Here is an 18263-nt window from a genome sequence, read left to right on the forward strand (position 1 = left end):
TAGAAGCAGAGAGATAGAGAGGAGGAGACAGAGATATGTTGAAACATTACTGTCCAGACACATGATGCATTTTAAACTTCCTAGATTTCAAGCAAAGTATCTTTTCTTATTCCCATACCATTTCGTACCATAACGTGCTGCTACTGAACTCTAAACTTGTAACTCTTACCCAAAATTAAGTGCATTCGATCTTTGTTTATCTCCAGTAAAGATTTAGTGGTAGGTGGAGTTCCAGGTGTCTGGTTTAACGTAATGGACATGGCACGTTTCTGTGCATTGGGTATGGCTGCAGCAGTCTCTTCTGTTGACTCTGAAGCATTAAATCCTGTGCTGTTTAGCCAAAGTGCCACTGCATGTAGTATGGGAGCCCAGGAGTTTCGGTAATGCAGCCTAGCTGTATCTATTGTTTCTGGAGTGTAAAATGCTCCCCCTGTTAAGATTAACAAAGCAAAGTTCTGAAATTCTCTGCAAATTATAGACAAAAAGCATGTACTCTTAATTTATTATTTTATTGACTTTGGGTGTGTTTGATCATGTACGTATTCAGATGTAATGCAGTGCAGTCCAATTCTCCTTGTGAAGGAACAACATTACTACCTCTCGTAAGAAAGTGCAACGGCCACGATGGAACAGTAAGCAGAATGCAAGAAAAGCAGGCAAAATCAACAGGTTTTGCAGCATTTTTCATATACAACACTTATTCTTAAATCAGTAAAATATTGTAAGGCAGCACCCACTCTAATCTCAAGGGCTATGTTTTTCTTATAGTAAATCTTTTCTTATATTTGATATCAAAGTATTAGAGGTATAAAAGTATTCTTAATTCTACAAAGACATAGCTTTAATGATCTCTGACCCAGATAAAGAATATCTTCATTGCAGATTGGAAGGGGAATCATTGAAGACTGAAGATGCAAACTTCAGACATACATTCCTATTACACATAGACAGAAATCTATCACTTGCATAAAAAACGTGCCTGCCAAGTAACTTATGGAATAATTCTGAAGTCTCAGCTAAGGGTTTCTTTCTGTTTTTCACACCACCACAAGAAGAAATTCCAGTGCTTACCATCTGGTGGAAGCTGGGTAGCAAATTCAGCTGGTAAAGTTAAAAGAGCGTAATCTTTCAGAGCAGCTAGCCAGAGACGGCTAAGTGCAGGCAGCTCAGGCTGTACAAGTGTTATCAAACTGTCTGGTGGCAATTCGTCTACGGTACCAAAATCATCCTCATCCTCCTCTGTGCTCTTTGAAACACGCTTTGGTTTGGTCTCTGCTTCTTTCTTAATTTTCATGGCAACCACATACACCTAGAAGAAAAACAGATATGAAAGTACATGCTGCAAGATCCTAAAAAGAAAAAAAAAAAAAAAAAACCAGCCTTGCCCAAAGTAACAGAATTCCATACAAGGAAGCCTTACCAGAAAATTACTGGGAAAAGAGGTTTGCAATACTTAAATATTTTTTCTTTTACTTCTACTAGTATATAACACTTAAGAGGCATAAATGGCACTTTCCTAAAACAATCTGGCTACACACTCTTTTTCTTAAGAAGTGTTAATTACTGCTGATCTACACAGCCATACTGATTTAGTTAGATCAATGCATCCTTATTGCAAAGATTTCTTTGACCTACATTAGATAATTGCCACTTTCTGGGAGCAGATTAGGCAACATGAAGGCATGAAAATGGCTTTAAACGTGTTACATGAATACAAGAACATTATATGTTTGCCTTTGATAGATGCTATGAGAGGATAAAAGGATTTTCAAAAACTTAGATAAATATGGGAATAAGCAGAAATATCAGAAAGATACAGTAAAAATACGCCATTTTTAGAAAAGAAATAGGACAGAACTAAGTGTCATCACACAACAGATGCTCGATATGCTCAATACCAAAGCTGAAAATTACACTATGGGGTGATTAACATTACACTGCTGAAATGTTAATACTTTCCTTTGTAATTTCAAAAGTAACTTTCACAGAAATTTAATGAAAAAACCCCACAACACAAACCTTTAAGCACTACACTAAGAGAAACAAAAATACCATTTGTGTAGGTATATGTAGAGCTCTATAACGTACAAGTAACATTTCAGGAATCCAGACAACATAAGTAATACTAATTCTGTCTTTTGTAAATACTTGGAGATTTCTGATATTCCAGGTATTTCCTACCAATAGCTACATTAAGCCCATCATTTATTACAAACAATTTGACAAACTCATAGTTATTTAACTGCAATATTTTCCCAGAATATATTTTAAAGTTGTTTGGGGTTTTTTGTTTTTGTTTGTTTGGTTGTTGTTTTTTTTTTTTAATTTTAAAAGCAGTAAGATGGGATGGAAAATCAAAATCTGATAGGGTATGAGTGTATTTAATAGAGAGAAGTGCAGCAAAATCCAACAAAACAAAGAACAACCAAGCCTCACGGTAAATATGGATCAACAGAATGGCAGAAAAAGGAACAGAGAAAGATACAGAGATGAAAACATCCCAATAGGTAAGGAGGAGGGCAGGTGCAAGGCTCACTGCACAGCCAGTGAGGTCTGAGGCTGCTCTTACGCTGCAAAATCTTTTCAGACTTCTAAAGCTTTAATGGTCAGTATTTACCTCAGCCCACGCTTTCAGAACTGCAAGTTTTTCCATAGTAGTCGCACTCTCTCGGTAAAGCTGGCTAGAAGATCCCTTTCCTGCTTGCACTTTATCCAGGGAAGAGACAAGAAGGTTGTGAACTCGACGGAGATCATTCAGGTCACTTACAACCCCACTTCCTATCCAAGCGCTACATACCTAGACAACAAAGTTTAGAATAATTCTAAACTAGCAAGAAAACCAACAACCTTATAAAAGAAAAATAATAAATAAATAATAATAAAAACCCCCAACACCGAAAACAACCACTACAAAAACACTTAGCAGCTCTCTTCCTGCTTAATATAAAAACATTCTGAGGTTTTCTTTTTTTTTCCTCCCCATCCATGGTAGCAGAATTGCTCAGGTGAGCTGTTACAAAGGCTGCGTTTGCAAAGCATATTACAAGGAGACTTAATAGATACATGGAAAATATTTTAAATAGTTTTTTAATCCTCCATAAAGAGGTAATAACAATGTTTTAATTCTGTTCCCAAGTGTCTGGTCAAATCATTCAAGTCATTGCATTCACTGTGAAGAATATATTGCACAGCAATCAATACAAGTACATCTTTAAAACCTCACATCTCTCAAATTACATACTAAGGCTCCATACTAATGAGAAGCTTTCAAGATCTAGAAATGTGTGAAATAAAAATCTTTAAACAACTGGGCTCTGATCTGGAACCATCAGGTCTAGATCTAGAACAATCAACAAGAGACATGGTGGACAGACAGTTGGATGTCTCCCCACTTTTCATTTTAATTAAATGGACTGAAAGAGGTACTTAAAATACAAACATCATACAGATCAGCTGCTCCTATCTAATGCTATACATTGGCATTCATCCTCTGAAACATTTTCACGCCCAGGCATAATGCAGGCAAAAAAATAATTCTGGTGCAGCTGCTTTTCTACAATAGAAAAAGGGACAACCTCTTTCAGAAGAGCTGCTTTGATTCTGGTGGTGATTCCACAAAGACGAGGAACAGAAGCAAAAAAACCCACAGAACTCAAAGCAGTTCAGGTTTTACAAAGGTTTTTTTCATGACATTTTTGTCCTATCTCCAATTTATTCATTTTGCTTTTAGAGAACCAGTTCCATGAAAGCCTTTGGGGAAGGGCCTTTTATGATCTAGAATGATGGACATACTTAAAATAAACACAAAAAGTATCCCAAAGGTGCACCAGACCAGGCTGCTGAAAATCTGTCACAAATCCTTAATTCATTTACAGTAGGACTAAGACCAGCTTCGCTCTCGCTGCTGGGCAAGTCAACAGATGTTTCAGTAATGACATAAAACTGTAGCAACACCAAACTCATCCAGTGCAGCTCATGTCCATCCATGTAACTTCTAGAGAGTTAAATTCCCAAACCTCAGCTCCAACCATTTGACCCTGTAAGTGCACACATCCACTTTGAAACTGGTTGAACAGGAAGATGTTGACAAGTTATAAGGAGTGTGCATGTTTTCACACAAATTGCTTCTTCATCTAGCTTTAAATGCACACAAACATTCTGTAAGGTGAGATGAACATATTCTTTCCTATGTATAGGTACCAAATTATGCCCTATTTGATCTATCCTTACAATTTTTGCTGGAAATGGAGAGTATAACACAACACAAAATCACGGTTCTGCTGGACCAAGATTTACTAAACAAAACTCACATACACCAAGTTATAATTTTAAAACTGATGTTTGTTCCCTAAAAGGACTTCTGCACTTCTGAGGAACAAAATATATTACTAGGCGATTCCAAAGTTGTTGCAAAAACATCACAGCTTAGTAGGTTTACAAAATTTGGCAACCCTTTGCTGCTACTTCTCTTCTGCATCCTTCTTTGAAAGTGAAGGGAAAACAATTTGGCTTATACTATCTGAACATTTTCCTCTGTACCTGGCAGGCCTTTGCAATTATATCAGATGGTGTATCTTGGGAAAAAGCTGGCCTCAGAGCAGCTCCAACCTGTTGATAGAAAGAAAAATTCCAAAACAACAGTAACACAGCATTCTTCATCTTGCCCTGTTTAAGGCTAAAGCACATATACAGAACAAGCAAGACAAGATTGCCAATTTTGGCATTATAGTTACACCCCAAGCTTATCCTTGAGGTCTAGCAGCCATTTGCAATAGCATTCCTTAAACAAAAAAATTGTAAACCAGTTTTTTCCTGCCTGCCCACTGCCTTTTTAAGCCTCAACTACCTTTGTCAAATATGTGGTATTATATCTTCCTTCTGTTAATGAGTAACTTTTTAATCGTTAAAGTATTATGGGTGCAATTTATGCTAAGGCTCAAGAAGCCAATGACTTTTTGATGTGCAAAGGATGTGAAATGAAATGCTTATAGTTGGATTTGCCTCAAGTTCCCAAAACGACAAAAAAGCCTTTTAGGCAGCTGTTATAAGGCAGCATTTTTCTGAAACAAAAGGAACCAAGTCAAAGAGAGAGAAGCAATGGTTACAGCACTACAGAAGGAAAAAGAAAAAGGCAGGAAGTGAAAAGGATGAAAGCTGCCTTTAAAAAGCACTTGCAAAGATTTAGAAAACACAGTGAAGACAAAAGACATGAAAAAGTTAAGCTATCCAACAACATAAATCAGTAATACCCCAAAATAAATCTTCCAGCTTCCAGCTTCCCATTCCTATACTTTTGTAGTCTTCATTTAAACTGAACTATATTCATTAATTCCCAAGAAAACAGATTTATTAGGTTCAATCTGGAACTCGATCAGCATTATTTCCCAATTCCTAATTCTACAAATGAAATGCTACTCTTGCCAAAAGTGAAATGTAACTTGTAATATTTGGCTTTCAAGAATCAATAGCCACTGAGTTTTCACTTTTGTCAGCTACTAAATTGCAATACATAGGAGAGATACAAAATAAATTTCAGAGGTAAATAAAGTGTCTCTTCAGTACATTTTCACACACAAAACTCTCTTCATAGGTCTTTTGAAGTTACAAAATGCTCTCAAAGCTAATACTGTCATATTGGCATAAATATACAATTTCTGAACTTATAAAGGAGGTCTCACATTAGCCTGATACTGCTCCAGTATCACATGGCCTGGAAACTCTGGCTCAGGAACCGATGCAAATTTCTTGATAATATCTTCAAGAGCTTGAAGACCCGCCATTCGTAACTGGTTGCTGTGATCAGTTGCAGCCATGAATGCCATTCGAATAAGGTCAGAGAGATGGAGTACTAAGAAGTCATCTTAGAACAAACCAGAAAGGACTATTTAGTAACTTAACAGATAGCTAACATCACAGCTATTTGTATCAGTTTCCTCTTTGACATGTACAAATTCTACACCTATTCTTTTTCAAAGGTCCACATTTAGGGTATGGAAGAAGGCAGAAAAGCATGTAACCTATTTTTCTGTCTTCCCCCAACCCACTTTAAAGTGATACAAGGGCTTTTATTCCTAAGCGAACCTTAAAAATCAAGCACAAGTTTGAAACAAAATGCAATACATGATACAGAAAAATTGCATTTAATAGAGTATGTAAATGTGGCTGAGTAGCTTAGAAGAGATCAGAACACCTAGTAAAGCTAATTTTAGTGAATACCAAAAACCTACAGGAAACCTTCACGGCAATGCCTGCTCAAGTCCTATGCTTATAGTGACCTCTGCTGATAAAGCAAAACCTCGTGAAGTTTAAAAACCTAAAGACTGAGTATGCCTCTAGTTCTCCTCCCAAAAGCCACATCCGAGGCCGTAAGCAAGCAGCACACAAGACACAGAAAAGAAAATACATAACTCGGTAACATTTCTGAAAAGATTATTCTTCTCTATTTATTCATTTAATTCCTTTCCTTACTTTCAATTTGAATTTACCAGATGTTGTACAACTAATACAAAAATAAATTATTCGAAAACACAACATCCAGTGTGACTAACAAAAGCCACAAATTACAAACCCCCAAAATACAAAAGCTCTACATATTTTCAAGTCTCAAGGTAAAAAATGAAAAGTTTTAGCTAGAAAATAAACTTTTCAACGGATGTCGGTAATGGATGACTGGAAACGACTTAAAAACTACAAAGACATAAAGTCTGCACTTACTTTTTCAGACCATCACAGATGTTAGTAAAATTTAGATATTTTGGAAGTTGAAGTTGGGGGAGTAGAAGTTTGCTGAGTTTTCCTTTTTACAGTCACACCAAAACACATCAAGTTTGCTTTCAATAAATTCAGAGAAATAAATTTTCAGGACTATAACATACAGTCCTCTGCTGGATCCTATAAGTGGCAGTTATTTCATCATTTCCTCTATAATACAACGCCATCTCAAAATAAACTTTCCCAAAACTCTTCTTAGTCTCCCAATAGTGACCTCAGCCTCAAATCAAGTCAGAAACAAGATTCTCAAAAACCAATGCACGGTGCTAGAACCAAACTGCATCAAAGCAACACAAGCAAAGACTTGATGAGTCTCCATATCACGGCAGACACCCTTAACAACATAGACACTAAAATCCATTACTACCATGCACTCTAGGATGCTCATGATATTCAGCCTACATAAAGTCTTCATGAGTGCTACACAGGTGAAAGCAAACAATCATTATGTACTAACAACCAATACACACAGACAACTCAAGGACAGAAACCCCCCACTAGATGCTAGAAACTTGTTTCTTCACAAAACAACTATGTCATCTCTGAACTCTCAATTTTGATCCTGTAACTCATAAAAGTATCTTCAATGCGTAAACTTTAAAACTAATATTCATCACTCTCATGGATACCAAAAGAATGAACTTCATAAAGCAGCTGGGTCCACGTTTTATTATAACTCTCTCCCACATTCCTCTCTCCTCAACCAATGCCACAGCAATAATTACCTGGCCTTATCTCTTTTATTCTTTCCTAGCATCCCTTTGGTCTAGAGATGCTAAAATAATCTCTGAAGTCCATTTCATCATTATGTTATAACTCAGAAACTGTTCCCAGCCCACCCTTCACCAGAAGTTTACTGCTTCTATTTCAGACTGGAGAAAAGGTTTACAAATCTAAGGGTTTTTTTTCCTCAACAGATCAGTCTGTTGGAAGTTATATTCTCCAGCAAACCTCATTCTTTGTGTTCACGCTACAGTAACTAGAGCGGTTACACAACTACAGTTTTATTGACTTTTGTTGGCTATTTCTTTCCTCTGGTTTTAACCATTTGAATGAAAGGTAACTGCTCATATTTTTCCTTGGTTGTGTAATGTTAAGCTGTAAAAGAGGTGTCAAAAATTCAATTAAATTAAAAATTAAAACCAAAACTAAAACATGCACATTCTGTAATTACTTTTGGGGTTTTTAAGCCTGGCTGAACGAGCCAGTGCCAGATCGAAGTGTGCCTTGTTCGCATTCTCACACAGCATGATAACTCGACACAGACAGTCTGCTGCAAACACACGAGTTGCCCAACGGGGTGCTACAGAAGGCTTGGATTTGTCCTCTTCACCCAAGGTGGTAAACATGGTATCATCATCCATCTCATCCTTCTTCTCCAATTCCTCATCCTTCCCTCCTCCCAAGGGAGCAGCAGTGCTCATGTCTACAACAGAGAACAATTAAAAAATGTTGAAAGGTACAGGAATATCAGTAAAAGAAATGTTTTTCACCTCCAATCTGGGCTGTATTACCCTTTATTTGGTTTAAATAATAAAAAATAAATTCCTCTGACATTAATTCTCCACAGATACCAACTATAGCTGAATCCCATATCTAAACTTCTCAACCTTGAAAATTAACCTATTAAACTGCCAATGAACAGGTTATGGAGAATACCAGGCTCATAATCAAAGAATCCGCTTAGCTTTGACTATTCAGCTCTCATTTCAAGTAAAAGCTAGAGTGCATGTTAAACTGAAACAAAACTACAAAGCTCCATGCCACGGAACAGATATGCAGCCAAGTAGGCAATTTATGGCACCCACAAATGTGCTTAACATTCAAAAAATTCTTTTCCCTAAATGCGGCTGTGAGACCTCATTTCAGAAAATAAAATTACTTCAGGGATCACATTAAAAAACCCAAAATCCAAACAGAGACAAAAAACAACTCACTAAACATGGATATACACTTCTACTATTCAGAACTAGAACATAAAATGTCAGTAACAAGTTCTAAATCAGCAAAATGCCAAGATACTGACAAAAATTACTTTGGCAATAATTAGAGGAAAGAGAATGAGAAGAAATTATTATAAGCCTAACCCACCCCAACTAAGGCATGCTTTTTAGAAAGTCTAAATTTAAACAGCTGAAGAGCCAACACATTCAATAAAGAAAGAGGCTATGGCAAATCAAGCAGTGATGATGCCAATTCACAAGAGTGTTTTGAGAAGGCAACCAGGTCCTTATGTAGCTGATTTGTAAATTTCTGCTTAAAAGGCAAACCAGGTTTTGTTCATATGCCAGTTAGTTGAATCAAAGGAGTTGAAAATGAAGCTGCTGCCTTAAAAGTACAGCTGACAGAAATTTATTTAAATATGGTTCTCTCAGAGATTATTTCACCTACTAATAAACAGATAAGAGATTGGACAATCATGTTACGATCTTTAAAACTTATCCCACATGAAATAAGAAAAGCGCATGCCGACTTCCAGCTTGGTAAATGAAGTCTTTCTCACCAGGCAGATATATGGTAACTACACTCCAAAAAGGAGTCATTGGTAGCATTACGCATCAGTAAATGTAAAGCTGGCAGCTATAAAGAGCCTTAGGATGAACTCACAGTATGCCAATAAACAAGTATAAATGCAAGGGAAATGAGCAGAATCTGCATCACACCATCCTACAAGCTGAAAAACAGAAGTAAGGTCTCAGAGGACAAGATCTGTGCAAGCCACCCTGCGAAGCTGAACAACAAGCAAAAGTTTCATCACATCAGTAACTTAAAAATCTCATAAAAGAAAGCTCAGAGTATGTACAACACTCTTCTTTCTGTACCATCCTGATGTTTAAAGGGTGAAAAGACTATATGTCTGCTTTCACCAAGATATTGAAAAGTCAGAGTAATAATCACACTGCTGCTCTGCTGGAAATCCTACTTGAAGGCAGCTAACTTTTTAATCTTAAAAGTGATATTCTAAATCTTCATATAACACTGATGATTTCTTCTTTCTAAGGAAGTTTTAGAGTACTATAATCAAAGTTTGATATACAATAAAGTTATGTCTTAATTAGAATTAGACAAGCTCCAAACAAATATTGGCAGAAGACGTTAATACTAAGGACGTACTGTTGTTTATGTGAACACCACAGAACTCTTACCGCTGGAAGCTGCAAGGACATCCTTACAAAGCATTAGCCAGTGAGAAAGGTTTTCTACTGCCAGCGATGAAAGCATATGTCCCAGAGTATCGTGTATGTCTGAGCACAACTTCCGATCAGTCTCCCGATCCAACATTCCAAAAAGAACACCTTCGAGGCCTGTCTCCGTTATATTAACCCCCTGATGTCGGGAATGAGCATCTCGTCGAGCACCAGCTCCTGGTGCAAAAGGATTAGTATCTGCAAAATCATAATGAGAAATCTCTTCTGAAATCAGGAGCTCAGTTTAAAAATTAGGAATAACAGACTAGAATTGAACATTGCATATTTGCGTGTGTATAGTTCAGGCCGTGATACACCAAATTGTTACCAATTTCTTCTGAATTAACACTAGAACGATTTTAATGCAGCAATTAATTTATTTCCTGCAAGGCAAATAACACCCCCTAGTACTACTACTCCCTCCCCTCCAATCTCTCTCTCTTCAAGGTATATACCCCATGAGTTTTTATAAACCCTTAATAGTATTGGACTCTAAAGAATCTTTCCAGAGACAGTCTTAACTGATGTGATTGAGTATCAGTAAGCTCATAATTTTATATTTGTATGAAGACTGTGCTGACCACCACTGTTGAGCCTCCTGTTTTCAGAATAAAACGGTATGTGTACGAATTGAACCAACCAGCAAAGTCCACAGGCTTTGCAGACATGCTACCAACAGAATACACAACCAGGTATCTCAATCAAACAGCATACAATTAAATTAATTTTCAAAAGAGCAAGACCTAAAACACCAGAAAAACTGTAAAATGTTTCCACTGAGTTCCCTATTTGATTGCCACTCTTAATGAGACAAAAAAGTTTAAGTCTGAACTTTACAAAAAGTTAAATTCTAAGTGAAATTCAAGACGTAAGCAGTGGTGTGGCCAGAAGTTATTGGAGCTGGAAGGGACAGTTTTAGGGGTTTTTTTCTGTTGTTGGGGGGCAGGGATTGTTGGGGTCTGAAGGCAAACCACACATACACAGCCATATGTGCACTCAACTGTTACAAAAAGGCCACATGAAAGAAATAACTTACTGATGCCACTGTTCTCTTTGTCTCCAGCATTTCTCGCTAAGCTCATGGCATATTCACATACTTCTGCTGCTTCCCTCTGAGCAAGTTGTCGTAAACATGCAACTGCAGCCCGGCGAAGCAGCAAGTGGGAGCTGCACAAATGGACCTAAAAATCAGTACCGTGACAGGTGAGTGAGCTGCTGCACCCCCGTATCAATAAATCAGCGCTGCTAAGGATTAACAGCATTCTACTTTTCAATTATATGCCCACGTGTGTGAGCTGCTGTGTACCAAGCTCTTTACAAGATCTTGAAAGTTCACAAGTAAGCACTTTTTTATAATGTATAAATATTAAATAAAGCTGACATATACAGAGCTGACAGTTGTTACCTGGTTAAAGAGATAAGAGCTTAAATATTGGAACTACTGTGCCAGTGTGATTTTAGAGTAATTATACTTCCCAATCCGTTACACTCTTCAGTACTACTCAACCTTATACTCTGCCATAGCTGTAAATCTCATTCTTTTAAACAAAAAGCCATCATCAGTTGCACCACACATCACAGCTATCGTAAAAACTTTTATTTCCAACTTGGAACAGAATTTATAGAGTAAGTTTTTATAACTGCCTCTCAATAAGACAGTTTCAGATTTCTTTGCTAACCAACACTGGCTTTGAATTCCTTTTGAAACACCTCAAGTACAAGCAAATATTTTTCTTATAGAAGAATTGTGCATGGTACCTATTTTCCTGAGAGGAAGTAACTGCACAGAGAACTCTATGTTTTTCCATATTGGAAGAGATGAAGAGTGCTCTTTAAGAAACTCTGATTCTTTATTTACCCTGGGGAATTTGTTTTTAATAAACCAAATACACATTTGCTTTCTCGGTATTAGGTTATTATGTGGATGGAAATTGCTTTTCTAAATGAAAGGTTTGTATAGTTTATAAAGCATTTTAACAGTAGATCTTTATTCCACATATAAATATACAAGATTTTAGTCCTGAAAAAACAAGCGGACTTTAAAAGAACCTCTAAATATCACACTGAGGTTGTTCTAATGGAACTAAAACACAGAACATTTGCAGGATTTAATTAATGGAAAGAGTATTCCCTGTTCTAAGTACAAAACCAACAACTAGTGGTTATGAAGCCAATGTAGGAAGAAGAAATTAAACTACATTGTGCAAACTGTGTGGTTTAATTTTGATACCTGGCATTAATTCCACTCCAAAGTGAGTTAGAAAGCAATAGAGTTTGCTAATGGGGCAGGTAAGGCAGACCTTGCCTACATACCTATGCATCTGCAGCATAAAGAAACGCAGAAGACAATTCAGAGGAAACCTTGTTAAACTAAGTATGACTTGGAAGTAAGGAATATGAGAAAAGACAAGGAAAATAGTTTTTGTTTAGCAGAGGACCGTAAAGGTACAGGAAAGAGGCAGCAGAAAACCCTGGGAAAAGTTTTCAAAACCACGCTAGTCACTCCGGCAAGGACTTCCTTGTCTGTACTATTATCCACTGGTACTTGCAGAGTAAACGGCTGCAGGGATCGTTCGTCATGTTGCACACAGTATTCATACAGAAGGGCCTATCGACTTTTGAGTACGTTACACCCTTTTAATGCAAAATTTTGTGAGACAGCTCTGGGAACACACTGCACTCCCAGGACTGCTGCAGGGGTCAGTGTGAGGGGGGGAAGCACGTGACAATGAGAAGGGGACGCCCTAAGAAAAGTGTGGATGGCAGACTAAGGAAAAGGTCCAGTGTTGATGTAAACGGGATCGCACTCCTTCAGGTAACACAGAACCACCAATTCCACAAAGAATGACAGAAAGAACTTTGAAAAACATCCAACAGACATTAGGGAGAAGCTTTTCAAATTTCTCAGTATTGGACTGCTGAACCATTACCGGTTAAAAAACAGTAATGGTAAAAATAGAAAAAAAAACCAAACAAAAACCCACCAAAATGCACACCCACACACAACACCTTTCCTCTTATAGTCATATTTGGCACGTTTGGGTTCTAGCCTCTGCCTCACTTCCAGGCTTAAGCCAGGATTTGCTGACAGGACACTAATGGAGGGAAAAAGCAATGCTAACAGCAGCAGCACAAGAATTTGAATGTCAGCATCTACTATGCTGACAGTGGTAAAATAAATCCAAAATCTCCTACCTTTCCCCAACTCACTCACTCCTCTCTGTGTGTGCAATCAGTTGGAGAGAACAGAGCATTCAACATCTTTTTACTCAGTTTATATATAAACGCTTGCAATCTTGTGCTGTCTAGGGTGAAAGAGAATCTGACCCTATGACTTCAATTTGGGCAGCATTCTGAAAACATCTAAAATGGCTTGGGGACAGACATCCTTTTCTTGTCCTCCAGTGTTTTTGCAAATCTGATTTGCTTATTACATATTTGCTTATTACATATACATATTACATCTCTGACATCTTGCTAAATACTTCTGTCCTCTGCTAAGCACATACGTGAAACTTTGAGGAACAAAAAGGATGCATTTTATACTCACACAAAGACTGGGAACCAGACTGGACAGGTTGACATGCCGTGGTGCAAACATATGAAGCTGCTGCAGACAGGATATGGCAGCTGCCTGAACAAGCGAGTCTGAATGATCTTGTGTGATTGCGCATCCCACCAAACAGGAAGAACGAATTGTTGAAATTGTAGCTCCATTACCTAATGATGTAATACAATATCCTTAACAGAGCAAAATTTTTGTATGACAACTGTAGACTTTAAACCTTTGAGAAACAAGAATTTTTAATGCTTCAAAGTTCACAGATTAACATGCATCTTTTCTGAATTTTAATTCCGCAAATTAGTATCTACACAACTTCACAGAAACACTACAGAGTGTTTCAATACCTCTTTTTTTAGCTCAGTTAAACCATGTCCTGTCCAAATGAAGTTTTGGATCAATTCTGATCTTCGGTCAGAAATATTTTAAGATTATCTTCCCAGCACATGAAAACAGTAAAATATCTCAATTTAAATTCTGAAAGTCTCTTTCATTCTATACACATGGGCAACTTTCATGCACTGAACCACTTCCTAAAATGTCAGGTAATACTTAAGCGAGCACACATGTATACAGGTGATTTTATTTAGCTCCATTAGATGAGCTGCACTGCTTTAACAGGACAAGCATTCAAAAGAGCAGTATTTAATTTGAAAAATAATTCCATCCTGTATTTTAAGAATTAACCTGCATCAGGTTTATAAAAAGAAATCCTGAATTATAGAAAAACCTAATTTTCAGAAGACATTCTATGTACACTGTTATTTTAAAAGTTAATGATACTCCAAATCAAAATGTTAACACACAGCAAGCAGATACATAAGTTCAATTAAACCATCTAGAAATTTTTCGTAACTAGAAATTTAAGTCCAGTTATTTAGAGTTAAAATTTCACTATTGGCTGGCTCTCTGGCACTGCAGCAAAGATGATCCTATACATATTCCTTCCCAGTAAGACAAAGTCACAATTTGTGTTTCTGCTGAGACACAGCATTTCAGACACAGTATTTGGCATGACAAGATCTTATTCTTGTACAAGGTACAGTTGATTAAGAATACCAAGAACAAATAGAATGAGTTATAGTTTCACAATATTATCAATTATGTCAAACTTGAGCTCTTGCCATCAGTTAAAAATAAAATCAACAGGTATTGAAAAAATGGAAGAAAAAATCTTGCCTCTGCCCACCACAAAAATATACAGAGCAAAATATGCAGCAAGGGTGTTTTTCATCCTTTATCTACCATGCAAATTCACCATTAGCCAGAACACCATACATCACTGCAACTTCTTTATACAAATCTTAAACTGCAGTCAAAAAAGCACCAAGCAGTCAAGAAGGATCATAAGCGAGGTTGCCTGCAGGACTGTAACTGAATTTGTCAACATTGCCCCCTGCTCCACCTGCAACTACAACAAAGAGAAATTTATTTTCTTTCATTTAAGATTGCAATTTGTTACCTTTATACAAGTTAGACTTTTTTTTTTTTTTTTCCAAATTCCCACTAACCTTGCAGCTCAGGCCCAACAGTAGTTATTATAGCTCCAAGACATCGGCCTAAGCATTGATGTACTTCTGTATGTGATGGTGGAACAGTTAAGAGCAGAGTGAGAACTAGAGAAAGCGTTGGCTCCACATATCCACGGTACATTGGTCCACTAGAATCTACTATCAAGGCAAGTGAATGGAGAGACCAGGTCTATCAAGAAAACAAAGGAGTGTTTTTCAGTAATACATTTAGGAAATGTAAACAATTTTGTATGCAGACTGAACCTAGCTCTGTATGTCCTTGCTTAAACATTTCTAGTTAGCTACTCTGACTCCAGAAGTGTTTCAAAGCTCTCAGGATCTCAAGCAATCATCTGGGAGTTTAAATATCTCTAGCACACTCTTTGTCTATCAGCTGTTTGGGGGATAACAGAGATGAAAATGATTAAGAATCTGTGCAAAAAAATGGTTAAGCACTTTGAGAAGAAAAATAAAAAATGAAACGGCACACCCACTTTAAAAAACAGGAAAAAAGAAGAGTAGGTCTTAAGACAGGAGGAAGAAAGAATCATTCCACTGTAAAACTAGATGTAGAGCCTGAAACAGTAGTTGACAAAGTTCTTAGTGGGGAGTGCCTTCGACATTCCAGTAGAAACTGATTTTGATGTCAAGTTGAAAGGTTCACAAGCATTTCTTAATTAATTTTCTTATTAGAGGGTGCAAGAGAAGAAAACAATGCTGTTCACTATGTCAGCATACTATCGGATAAGGAAAAAAAAAAAAAGGTGAAAGATCAAACTATTTCAGTTGCAAGATTAGTAAATAACAGAAGAGCAAAATAATTTATTGCAATTGTCAAAGCAGGAAGTGAGTGGACAGTCTTTTTGGTCACTGATACTTCACAGGAAATAAATTCCCAACAGACCTGCATCAGCTATCTCTCCATAACATGCTACTAAATGATCTAATTTCAGAATTTTTTTCCATTAAATATGTGATGCAACTGTGTGAAAAGACTAAGTTAAAAGAACATTACAGCTACAAAGCCAGACTCTTAGGAATGAGTTAGAAAACCTGCCTTTAAGACTGCTGCTTTTAAATCCGCTCTGATGCAACCCAAACCCCATAAGCACTAGCAATCACGTAACTATTTCTACAGTCCTAACCACATGGTAGCACCTTAGAGCTTATCCTTTCATTCTTGCAAATTTCGATTACTTGTATTCCCATACAGTTTCTCTGTATCCACACTGATCCAGTGAGGGACGAGGTTTAAAAGTTTAGCTTTTCATGGTGGTCTGGTGTCATACTCTCAACAGAAGATAAGGTACGCATGCAAGTTTCACCTGGGCTTCCCCTTTATACTTCACGTATTTTTTTCATAAAGCAGTAACCCTTTCCATTTTGGTTTTTAAATGAACAGTACACAATTTTATGCCTCAGAATTGCGTACTCATACATGAAGAATTTATGTATGCAACCTGAATTTTGTCTTACCTTAAATTAAGGAAATCTGAAAGAGATTTTGAATTGTATTTATAATCTTTTAAACATTCTCTCCAAACAAAACCAGGCTTGTGTTCCCAAGTGATAAGCTTGAGTATTTTGATTTATTTTTTTGTATTGCTCTGATGAAAAGTAGTAAGAAGATACGCTAGTACCTGTTCTCTCAAGTTAACAATTTAAATCAAGGTGGTAGTATGATTCTGTATAGTCACTGAATTAACAGGACCACTTGCAACCGCCTCCCTGACAGTAAGGTTACATTTTAATTGCAGCATGCAGCACGTATTTGGGATTTTGTACTGTAAGAATTTATAAGGAAAGTTCTGCTTGCGTCATGCTCCCTGGCACGAGCTACAGTCATATGATTTGGCTTACACGTGACCCTCTATTAAAGAACATCTGAACAGATAATTTAGTTTTAATACTGAACATTTTAAAGTAGTTCTGTACTGATTGTGTTTTTTACCTGGACTTCAGGTGAGGTTCCATCTTGTGCCAAAGCCAAGAGAATACTGACACTAGTTTTCAGATGCTGTCCAGAACCTATCCCACCAACGTATCGATGGAGACAGCCCAGAGCCAAAGAATGGCCCGTTCTTGATACAACATCTCGAGCAGATTTTAACCTATCAAAGTTTAAATAAAATGAAATAATGTAATTCACTAACTTTGTAACAAAGAACGCTTCAAGTACCAAAACAGTGCAAAACCAGAATTTTGCAAGCCATCTTACAAGATCTTTAGAAGCCTTAACAACAAAAGCAAAACCAATGTACTTATCTTTTTTTTTTTCACTTGCCTTATATGTTATCAATCTTGACAGCAATATAGACTATTTTAATTGTAATTTTTTTCTTCCTAGTCAGAACTTGACATCTTAGATAAAGAAGAGTTTTGGAAGTGAAAGAATATAGGAAAAACATCTAGTGTTTACCAACGTTTCACAGCAGACTAATTTAAGAATCAGACCCCTACAGTGAAAAGGAATCAAGAATGGAAAAATAGCAACATATATTGAGAAATTACAAAAAAATCCACAGCTACATCTTCCACTGCAAAGTCAACTGAGTAAATTTTTAATACAGCTGTTTCCTTCTACAGTTGAGTTCTATGACTCTTACAATAATTTTGTTTTTTAAATAGTGCTTTATTAATGAAACTAAACCAGAATGAATAGTATTCTGCTTGACCTAGTTGTATGAAGCAGTGACTTGTTGAGCATTTTCCACAATACTTCTGATTCCGAATGCACATTACATACGTAACTTTTTAATTAAAAATTTCTCAGGGGGTGGGAAAAAGACAGAAAAGAAGGATATCTTAATTGGAACAAAGATTTTTCTTTTTGTGCTTGTCTGCATCTGAAAGACAAGCATGCTCTTAGCCACAAGTGAACAAAAAAGTAGATGCAAATCTCAAATTTACCTGACAGTGTCAACAGACCGGCAACATTAACAACTCAGATCCTACATAAGAAACTATGGAAATAATCCCAGTAATAGAAATCCAAGGAAAGACAGTAAAGATTATGTACTTTATTCCAAGATGAAATGATGGGAAAAACCGAATTACCCAGAGGTAGGAGAGTGGGACCGAAGCTATGTGCGTGCAGCTTGGCCAGCCAAAAACATGGGCTGCAGCCCTGAGACAGGTGCATTCTGATTCACAGATAGGCTGATGTCTTAAATTTAAGCCAAAAACTGGAAAACATATTGTCTTGTACATCTACCAGTCATCTTTCTACAG

At 36.9% G+C, this 18263-nt stretch overlaps 1 protein-coding gene across 6 annotated transcripts in view; it reads right to left on the minus strand.

Annotated features, from left to right (window-relative positions):
* Positions 1–18263, minus strand: part of HEATR5B (HEAT repeat containing 5B) — a 59137-nt gene that overhangs the window by 19087 nt on the left and 21787 nt on the right. For all 6 annotated transcript variants that reach the window (XM_040612107.1, XM_040612108.1, XM_040612109.1 and 3 more), the window contains 11 exons: positions 16984–17143; positions 15033–15222; positions 13510–13679; positions 10996–11140; positions 9918–10157; positions 7946–8197; positions 5679–5860; positions 4540–4608; positions 2618–2797; positions 1072–1309; positions 170–430 (listed from right to left, as the gene is read on the minus strand). In XM_040612107.1, coding sequence (XP_040468041.1) covers positions 170–430; positions 1072–1309; positions 2618–2797; positions 4540–4608; positions 5679–5860; positions 7946–8197; positions 9918–10157; positions 10996–11140; positions 13510–13679; positions 15033–15222; positions 16984–17143 — 2087 coding nt within the window. The remainder of the gene's footprint in view (positions 1–169; positions 431–1071; positions 1310–2617; positions 2798–4539; positions 4609–5678; positions 5861–7945; positions 8198–9917; positions 10158–10995; positions 11141–13509; positions 13680–15032; positions 15223–16983; positions 17144–18263) is intronic.

The sequence above is a fragment of the Falco naumanni genome, chromosome 12 (genome assembly GCF_017639655.2).
Source record: "Falco naumanni isolate bFalNau1 chromosome 12, bFalNau1.pat, whole genome shotgun sequence".
In the NCBI taxonomy this organism is placed as follows: domain Eukaryota; kingdom Metazoa; phylum Chordata; class Aves; order Falconiformes; family Falconidae; genus Falco; species Falco naumanni.